Raw genomic sequence first — 9,982 nt, forward strand, 5'->3', positions numbered from 1 at the left:
AGGGGAGAGACCCCCAGGCACACCTTCAGCAAACAGGGGGCACAGACCGCTCAGCAGGACGGTGGGGAAATGCGCTCTGCTGTGCCTCATGCTGTGTGACTTTGGGCCACTCACTTAACTCCTCTGAGCCAGTTTTTTCAGCAAAAAGACACAGATGTAAACCTTCTGTCATGGGTTGTGGTGATGGTCGGCGTGCCAGCATGCTTTATAAACACAGTGGGGCCCGAGGCAGGCCTCGAGTTCTGCTCTAAGCCCACCCCAGCCATTGGGGTCCTTCCCTGGACAGCCCCAGATAAGGCCACCTCAGGCCCCACCGAAAGCATCAGCGTGAGGCAGGCACCGTGGCCTCTGTCCCCTCATCCTCAGAGCTGGCTCCCTTGCTGTGACAGATGCACATAGAAGTTAGAGCCCCGGCCCCTCAAAGGGGAAGGAGGACACGGGCCTTTCACTGTTTGCTTTCTTCACTTCTGCGTCGATTGCGTTTTTTGAAATCAGCATGTTTGATTTTTATGCTAAAAGAAAAGAGAAGAAAAAAGACAAGCAGTTCCTGCTCGAAGACACTTAACCCATCAGGGACCAGGAACATGCAAAGCAAAACAAGACAGTGCATCCTCATCAGGCAGTCAGCTCTGCGGGCTTTTTTTTTTTTTTTTTAATTTGCATAAATTAAAGTTAACCATTTTTAAAGTACACGATTCGGTGGCATTTGGTGAACTCAAAATGTTGTGCAGCCATCGTCACTGATTCCAGAACACTCCATCGCCCTAAATAGAAACCCCATCCCATGAGCAGTCATTCCCCATCCTCCCCCCACAGCCCCTGACAACCAGGAGCCCCCTCTCTGTGTCTGGGGACTGGCCTCTTCTGGACGTTTCACATCCATGGACTCACGCACTGTGTCCTTCTGTGTCTGCTTCTCTCACTGAGCATCGTGTTCTCAGGGTCCGTCCATGTGGGAGCGGGTGTCAGGGCTGCTCTCCTGGTCACGGCTGAGTGATGCTCCCATGTGTGGAGGGACCATGTGTGTTTACATAAATGAATCTTAAGTCCACAAGTGGACATCATGACGACATCCAGGGCTTTCAGAGCGTGTAGGCCAAGCAGCTGGTCTCTGCCTCTTACACAAGACGAGTGTCTGACACTTTTCCAAATCATTCTTACCAAACCCCTGACCGCTTTGCAAAGGATGGTGAGCCTCCTCCGAGAAGCTGTTTCCTGCCCCAGACCCCAGCCTGCAGGTGGCCAGGTGAGGGCCAGGAAGTCTCCATCTAGAAGACACGGGTGTTTCATGGCTCCACGTTAGCCCTGCTCCAGCCCCACTGGATTAGTCAGGGGCATATGACTATATTACAGAGAGAGGAGGGTGTGACATGTATGTTAAGGCACTGGCTCACACAGTCATGGGCTGGCAGGTCTGAAGTGTGCACGGCAGACCACAGGCTGGAGACCCAGGGAAGAGCTGATGCAGCTCGAGTCCGAAGGCCGTCTGCAGGCAGAAATCTTTCTGCTTTGAGAGACCTCAGTCTTTTCCCTGATGGCCTACAACTGATTAGAAGCGGCCCACCCACAGTACGGAGGGTCATCTGATTTACTTAAAGTCCATTGATGTAAATGTGAATCTCATCTAAAAATACCTTCAGAGAGACGTCTAGGCTGGCTTTTGACCAGACAGCCAGGTACCCTGGCCTCCGCAATTGTACACTTAAAATCAGCCATCGCCCTTAGTGTTTGCTAGGGCTCCCTTCCATCAGCACCCCCACCCCCCAGACACGGCTGGTCTGGGGATTCCTGAGGAAGGGATGGCTCTTGGTGGAAGGAAGGGGTGGGAATCCCTGTGATGGCCTTAGGCCTCCAGCCTGGCCAGGTGGGGAGGAGGCTACTGCACCTCCCAGTGGGGTTGGGGGGCCTCCCACGAGGCGTCTGAATGTTCCAGAACTCTGAGCATTCAAAGCATTCCTAGGGGCTGAAGACAGAGCAGGCCCCGGTTGAAGTGGTTTTCCTCCGCGCGCCCAGCCAGCCCGGGCCCTGGCGGAGAACGCTGACTCACCCGCCCGTCTGATGTCGGGAGGGCTCCCCCGGCGCCCCTCTGAATGTGGGGAGGAGCAGAGGCAGGACGTGACAGGCCTCCCTCCCAGTCCCGCCTGAGGTTTTGGGGCCCCCGGACAGTGACCAGGACCGCAGGGCCAGGCCCAGTGAGAGGTCGCCCGCGAGGCGGGGATGGAGGGCGCAGAGCATCCCCTGTTTCCCGGTCATGAGATGCTTGTCGGCGGGAGGTCTGTCTTCCAAACTGAGCTCTAGGATCCGAGCCCGGGGCCCTGGCGCCCGGGGCTGCAGTCTGGGGCACCGAGGCCCCTCCCGGCTGCCACACCTCCCAGAGCCCTCCCCCTGCCTCTTGCTGCACAGGTGGGAAGGGGGCTGCCGGAGGGGCCAAGGCCACAGAGACGCTAGCAGGGTGGGACCCCGGGAACCAGGCACCTGCCCTCATCTCCGCCCTCCTCTTTTGGGACCCTGATGCAGGGAGTCCTAGGTGTCAGCCCACTCACCAGGGTCACTGATACCCAGATGGCTTGTGGGGGCGTCCAGGCAGGGACCTTCCTGTCAGGTCCATTCTCCGGCAGAGACAAAGTCTTAGACTGAGCCCTCCCTGACCCTTCCCTTCAGACTCTGCCCAGCTCCTGCTGGGGGAGGCTCAGTCCTTCTTCTTTAATCTTCTTTAAATTCCAGTAAAATAAACATAACAAAAAACTTATCATTAGTGATATTAGTGTGTCCACCGTGTTGTGCACCCATCACCACTACCTAATTTCAGAACATTCCATCACCCCAAAAATCACCCCCATCCCCATTAGCTGTCATCACACTCATCCCCCCCAGCCCCTGACAGCCAGGAGCCCCCTCCCTGTGTCTGTGGGCTGGCCTGTTCTGGACGTCTCACATCCTTGGAGTCACACGCTGTGTGTCCTTCTGTGTCTGCTTCTCACTGAGCATCATGCTCTCAGGGTCCGTCCCCGTGGTGGCGGGTGTCATGGCTGCTCTCCTGGTCACAGCTGAGTGATGCTCCCACGTGTGGAGTGGCAGGTGGTGTGTACCTGGTCTTCAGTTGATGGGCATTGGGGTTGTGTCCACCTTCTGGCCGCTGAGCCGTGCTGCTGTGGACACAGGTGTCTTGGCCCTTTCTTATCTTTCCTCTCTCGTCCTTGTGCCCACACACAGGTCTCCAAAGCCTCATCCGAACTCATGAGTTACTGTGAGCAGCACGCCCGGAACGACCCCCTGCTGGTGGGAGTCCCTGCCTCCGAGAACCCCTTTAAGGACAAGAAGCCTTGTATTATTCTATAGCTTTGTTTTCCTGTGTGCTCAGCCCCTCTCCCCACCCCCCACCCCCAGTCAGGGCATCCTTCAGTACCTAGTCCCGCAAGACTTTTAACTCCAAAAGAAATGCACAGCGTTGCCACCGCCCAGATGGGGTAACGTGTAGCCTCTGGGCTCAGCTGGGGCTTCAGACCCAGCTCCGCAGCCCTCACAGGGGCCCTGCTACGCAACCACTTCGACGGGGAGCAGCTGAGATGCCCCAGAGACAGGGTAACAATTTTTTTAAACTGAGTTGTCATTGGAGTTGCGGCCCAGGGCAGAGCTGGGCCAAGGGACGGGACGGAGGTGGGTGACTTAGCTGTGGGCCTGGGCGACCTGGCCGGGTGTAAGTTTTGCAGTGGCCATTTGTGAAGATTTCTGCCGGGTTGATTTCTGTGGGATGCTTTTTTTGGGGGGGTGGGGGGCAGTAAGCAGAGTAAAACTGGTTCGGGGTTGGGGAGAGGCATTATGAATTTTTTTTTTGGAAATTTTTCTCCTTTCAATTTAAAATGTGTTAATCCAAACTGCTAAAAATCAGGTTTTATTGGCTGAAGCAGCAGCTAAACTGGATTGAATGGTAAGGCACAAGTGGATTTTAGAGGCCTGGAAGGGGACTTCGGCTGTGAAACGCATCCGTGTCACCAAGGGTCACCCTGCCACGTGGCTTTCGTATGGCATGTGTCACCCAACAGCCACGCCACAGCCCCTGCCCTTTCCTGGGGACCCCGCCCATTCCACAAACGCATCTTCGCAAGTGGCCCTAGTCAGTGTTATGGCCGGCTGAGTTTTGTTTTGTCGTAAGCACGAGACGTCGGTGTGGGCAGTGAGAGGCTTCGGTCATATTCAGCTCTTCCGTTTGGCTTTGTTTTGTTCCACTTTCGTGCACTGCCATGCAGCTCGGGAGGCCTGCCCAGTGAGCAGGGCTGCCCAGTGCGTCGAGGTTTAGCAAGGTGTGAAATGACCTGGAAGTAGCCGCGGAGGCCCCTGAGATGAGACCCTGTGCCCAGAAACGGAGGGGCACCCGCCGCCCCGCCCTCCTCGCTCGCGCTCAACGACCCCGAGCATCTGGCCGGAGGGAGCGAGGGGAGTCCATCACTCCGCGCAGCCTGGGAAACGTGGGGCGTCATGGAGCTGACGGTTGGGGACAGGGCAGGGGGCCTTTTTACAATTGCTGTTTCCTCTCTTAAGACGCCCACCTGCCCTCACCTGCCAGCGCCGCCTACAGCCGCGGGGACCCCGCACCCCGAGCTCCGGCCCACCCCCGGCGGCGGCGGCGGCGGCGGCGGCGGCGGGGCAGAGGCTGCAGTCCAGCCCCAGGGCCCGAGCGGGAGGGCCCTGCGCAGCCGCAGAAGGCAGGCGGGGCGGGGCCGGGCCAGAGCTCGTGCACCTCGCCCGTGCCTCGCCGCTTCGCGCCCCTGTGGTCCTGCGGGGCTCCGATCTTGCATCGCTGGGAAGCCTCGCGGGATGCCCCCCGCCCCCGCGGCCGGCCCCCGCTGCGTGCAGACCCAGGGCCGCGTTTCTCCCAGGCGCCCAGCTCTCTCCGGCCGGTCCGGGAGCACCTGGGGCCTCCGGGGGCCGGGCCTCCCGCACTGCAGTTGGATGGGAAAGCCGCAACCCCCCGCCCACTCAGGCTGCTGCCCCCTTCCACTGCGTGGGGAGCCAGCGGCCGAGGTGCCTCACCCCGTCCCCAGCAGAACAGCAGGTCGGAACAAAGCCTGTTCCAGAAACCTCCGGGGCGCCCGCTGGGCAGGGGGAAGCCAGAGCACAGCGGGGCTTAATCCCGAGGGTTAGAGGGGCAGCTGGCAGAGCGCGTCTGCCGGCGAGGACACCCCACCAGCCATCTGCTGACTGGTAACCCTTTGCTCTGTGACAGAAGCCTTAATCCCTTGAGCCTGAGATCGGTCCGCGCACCGCGGGCCTTCCTCCTGCGCCCCCCACTGTCCCTGCCCTCCAGCCACCCGGCCCCAAAGAGGGCAAGACAGCCTGATCTCAGCGTCAGGAGTGTCCGGGGACCGAGACCCCATGCCAGCCGTGCCCAGCCCAGCCCCTACCGCGTGTCCCCACCCGAATGACTCGGGGGAAGGCACTAGGAAGCAAAGCCCAGGACCCCTGGCTGAGCGGGGTTGGGGGTGAGCCAGCCTGGCAGCCCCATCCCGACTCCAACTCCGGGCTCAGCGAGCCTCCGCTCCCCCCAGCCCTGAAGCAAAATCGTCCGTTTCTACCCACCCCCACCCCGGAGACCCCAGGGACCCAGCTGCCTGGGTAAACTGAGGCCCAGAGAGAGTGAGGACAGCCATCCCCCAGCCCCATGGCCGCAACCACCCAGCTGCACTTCAGGGGCCGGCAACCTCCCACCCCAGGAGGTGGCGTCAGCAGAAACCCCACTATGAGTTTCTTTCCAGCTGAGGAGGAAGCCCTCTTTTCCTTTCCTTTTTCCCCTTCTTAGAGTAAACGCCAGTGCCCTGGGCGAAGGCCTGGAGCCTCAGTGCATACACGGCAGTGTTTCCTGCTTGTGCTTTTGTGGCTCAGGTATCAGCAAGAAGACAGGGTTTTCAGGGCATTTGGGGGACTGTAAGTGGCCGGGAGTTGGTGAGGGCAGTGCGGACGTGGGGGAGACCAGTGTCTCTCAGCCATGTGACTAGGGGGAGAAGGTGGGGGGTACTGAGGACACAGTCACCTAAGAAGGGCAGAGCTGGGCAGCAGAAGCGCAGTCTCCCTTTTTCTGCAGCCTGCAGTGCTCCCTGAGGGCCTGGCCCGGCCCAGCCCTGATCCTGTGGCCTTCCCTCCCCTCCCCTCCTCCACTCCAGGAAGGAGCTAGAATGTAGCCCCTTCCTCATCATCCCCAAAGGTAACCCCCCAGGCCAAGAATTAAGTGACTGGGCTGTGATGTCATGCGGTGGGGACGTGAACCACTGGGCCTGCTGGAAGGTGCTTTCCTCCTTTGACATCCCGGTCACTGTGTCCGGAGGCGCTGGGCCTCCAGGCAGCTCATCCTTCTTGGCCCCGGGATGGCAGGAAAAGGCCATCAGACCCTCCCTCGAGCACGAGTGACCTGGGGCTGTTTCCAGGCCAAGGCGAGGCCACCAATGGTTGCTTGTCCTTCAGGAGCATTTATAAAAAGCCAGCCTGATGCGGGGTCCCCTGAACAGAAGCCATATGTCACCCTCCACCCTCTTCCTCCTCTGTCCCTGGAGACTATGGCCAGACATGGGAAAGACTGGTTCCTGCTTCTCAGAAGCAGCCTGTGGTTCTAACAGCTTCCACCCCCATCTGCGTGTGGATGTCCAGTGGTTTTTATTCTGATTTTTAAAAAATTCCAGGTGTGCCACACCCACTTTCCTGCTGTGTTGTAATATTGTGTGGGATTGTTGATACCAAGTGAATGAATCCACAATAAAAAGGCTCACTGTTCCTTCCTGCTGGCTCCGGCCCTTCCTTAGCTCCCTGGCTGCTGCTTGTGGGGATGGATTGGGGTGGGGGTTACACCCCCACCCCCCACCAGCCCTGGGAAGAGCTACACAGATGGAACCGGGCTTTGGGCAACAGCACAGAGAAGTGACCTCTGGCTCCTACATCTTTCTGACATGTAGTTAGAAAATTGAGGAGGAGGCCATCTGAGGATCTGCCCGTGTTGTGAGTCTCAGGTCCTCTGAGAGCTCGGAGCCTGGGAAGGTCTTGATCTCGCCCCTTCCTGCTCTCCATCACCCAGAAACCACCCTCGACCTCCAGACTCCTGGGGAGAGGTCAAATGAGTTGTGACCCAGCCTCACTGCACATCACGAAGAGTTAAATCTTTGGTGATACATCTGTACATGGCTGCCTCCCACCTCTGAGCAGAGAACTTTCTTTGTGTAAAACGTTTACAGAGTCAGCTGCACAAAAATTGTGTCCCATGTATCATGAAAGATAAGATTAGGGAAGATGTGGGGGAGGGGGATAAATTAGGAGTAGGGGATTGACAGACACAAAGTGCTACACATGAAATAGGAGAGCAACACGGATTCACTGCACAGCACCGGGAACTATGTTCAATACCTTGTGATAACCTATAATGGAAAATAATTGCAAAATATTTATCATTGAAAATAAAATTTTCTTTATTGGAAAAAAAGTATAAGATTAGAAGGCATTTCAAAAACCTAAACATGAAATTACCACGTGAGTCAGCAGCTCTACTTCTGGGTGTGTACACAAAAGAACTGAAAGCAGGGACTTGAACAGATATGTGCACACCCGTGTTCCTAGCATGATCCACAGCAGCCCAAAGGTGGGGACACCCTAAGTGTCCAACAGATGACGGATAAACAAATGTGGTCCACCCACACGGTGGAATACATGATTCAGCCACAAAAAAGAAGGAGATTCTGACACTTGTCCAACATCGATGGACCTTGAGGATGTGATTCTCAGTGAGAGAACCAGACACAGAAGGGCAAATACTGTCTGGTTCCACTCACAGGAGGTCCTTAGAGGAGTCACATCCACAGAGACAGGAAGTAGACGGTGGACCAGGGGCTGGGGGAGGGGAGGGGGAGTCGGTGTTTCATGGGGACAGAGCTGCAGTTTGGGAAGATGAGAAAGTCCTGGAGACGGTGGTGGGGAGGGCGGCACAACAGTGTGAGTGAGCTTAACGCCGCTGAGCGGAGCTCTCACAAGTGGTTACGATGGTGAATTTCATGTCATGTGTATTTTACCACAAAAAGAAAAACACCTTAGCCAGTGTCCAGCTGCATGGCTAAAACTTGACAGATGGGCGGTGCTGAGGACCGGAGCAACTGCAACCTGAACTCCACCGCTCACCGGTGAGGGGTGAGGTGCTCCAGCCACTTTGGGAAAAGGTTCTGCCATTTCTTACAAAACTAAACACACACCTACTCCCTGACCCGGCGATTCTGCTCGTGTTTACCTAAGAGAAACCAAAACATCTGTCCACAAAATGTCTTGGAAGGAAGGAATGTCTTCTCACAGTCCAGCCTGGAAACACCTCAAGTATTCAGCAGCAGGGACTGAGCCACCCCTACCCCAGAACCCTCAGCCGCACGATGGGACAAAGCACCACCAAGGACGACAGCCGGGCGGTTCGCAAATGCACACCCGCGAAGTGGCCTCACACAGGAGGCCCGCACGCTTCCACTTACAGGAGGCTCTGGACTGGGCGAGGCCACACAGGCTGCGGGGCCAGGGGAGGACCCCGAAGACTCCACGCCCCAGCCTAGACGTGACACCCCCCACAGGCGAGGAGGCTCCCCGGGGGCCCCTTGTCCTCACAGGGTCCTCATCAGAGGGAGGCGGGGGGTCAGAGTCAGAGAGAGACGGGAGATGCCGCGCTGCTGGCGGTGAGGATGGAGGGAGCCGGAAGCTGGGAGAGGCAGGACCACGGAGCCCCCTGGCTGGGGCTGGGGGCAGGCAGGAGGCGGGAGGAACGGGTGGAGCGGGGGAGGCTTTTAGGGCAGGGACCTGGATCTGTGGGACATGGTCTTGGTGGACACACGACGTTGTACCTTTAGCAAAACCCACAGAACGTATGACACCAAGAGTGACCCTGAATGCCTGCAGTGGGCGTGAGGGTTGCAGACCCCCGCCCCACCGCAGGAGGGGGGCTGGCTCTGATGGGTAGTGGAACAGGCCTACAGGAAGCAAGTGGCCTCCAGAATCCAGAGGGGCCTTTTAGGTGTCGTGCCTCCAAAAAGGTGGCAGGGGGGCAGGGGAAGCAGCTCACCCTGCACCTGCAGGGGCCACCTCGGCAGGCCCAGGCCCAGGCCGAGACGTCTCCCTGAAGTGGAAGGCCCCCCATTCCTGCGGGACCTCTTTCCCACCCTCTGATGTGCAAGTATCTTCCCCGCCAGCCTCACTGGAGCACAGTGGAGGCGGAGGGGAAGGTAAGGCTCCGGGAAGAAGTGACCCCCCTCCATTCTAGCAGGACCTCATCTGATCCAGTTACACCCACTGAGACCCCATTTCCAAATAAGGTCCCATTGTGAGGTTCCAGGTGGGCCCGAACTTGGGGGAGACGCTGGTCAACCCACTGCCACATGTATTTCCAAATTCATTCATTTGGCTGAAGAGCTATCTCACTGTGTTCGCAACAAGCGGACTTCCTCTCTTCATTCCCTAAGGGCCTGCCTGAGAGCTCACGGTCCAGGGACGTAGAGTGAGGCTGAGGAAAACACACACAGTCATCACTGTGCAATGCCGGGGACGCGGCTTCACCTGGAGACGTGGGGAGCCTGAGCTGGGCTAGTGCACGGGGTTGAACTGCGCACCCCCAAAATCTGTGTGCAAGTCCTAACCCCAGCAGCTGTGAGCGTGGCCTCGAGGAGCTGGGTGTGCAGGAGCGGGCCGGGGGAAGGGGCTGGCAGCACCTGAAGCCGGAGAAGCAGAGGACAGAAAACGGAGGGCCTTAGGGGTCGTGCTCTGCACTCTGGGATGTTTCCGGTCAGCTCCAGGAACCCAAGAAGCAGGACGACTGCCAGCCAGAAGGGGTGCTGCCCCAGGACCAGAGCACTGAGTTGGAGCGAGCTGTCTAGTACCGATGGCAGAGAGTAAACAAGAAATTCAGAATGATGATCAGCGCAGCCATCCGCACAGCCAGGACACTGGTTTCGCTTTCAGAGTCCGCCCCGTCCAGCCG

General features: G+C 58.0%; 1 protein-coding gene across 4 annotated transcripts in view; it reads left to right on the forward strand.

Moving 5' to 3' along the window:
* Window positions 1–6,767, forward strand: part of GNG7 (G protein subunit gamma 7) — a 128,122-nt gene extending 121,355 nt beyond the window's left edge. For all 4 annotated transcript variants that reach the window (XM_074351190.1, XM_074351187.1, XM_074351186.1 and 1 more), the window contains one exon: window positions 3,214–6,767. In XM_074351190.1, the coding sequence (XP_074207291.1) occupies window positions 3,214–3,339 (126 nt within the window). In that variant the 3' untranslated portion in view covers window positions 3,340–6,767. The remainder of the gene's footprint in view (window positions 1–3,213) is intronic.
* The last annotated feature ends 3,215 nt before the right edge of the window (window positions 6,768–9,982 follow it).

The sequence above is a fragment of the Camelus bactrianus genome, chromosome 22 (genome assembly GCF_048773025.1).
Source record: "Camelus bactrianus isolate YW-2024 breed Bactrian camel chromosome 22, ASM4877302v1, whole genome shotgun sequence".
Classification (NCBI taxonomy): domain Eukaryota; kingdom Metazoa; phylum Chordata; class Mammalia; order Artiodactyla; family Camelidae; genus Camelus; species Camelus bactrianus.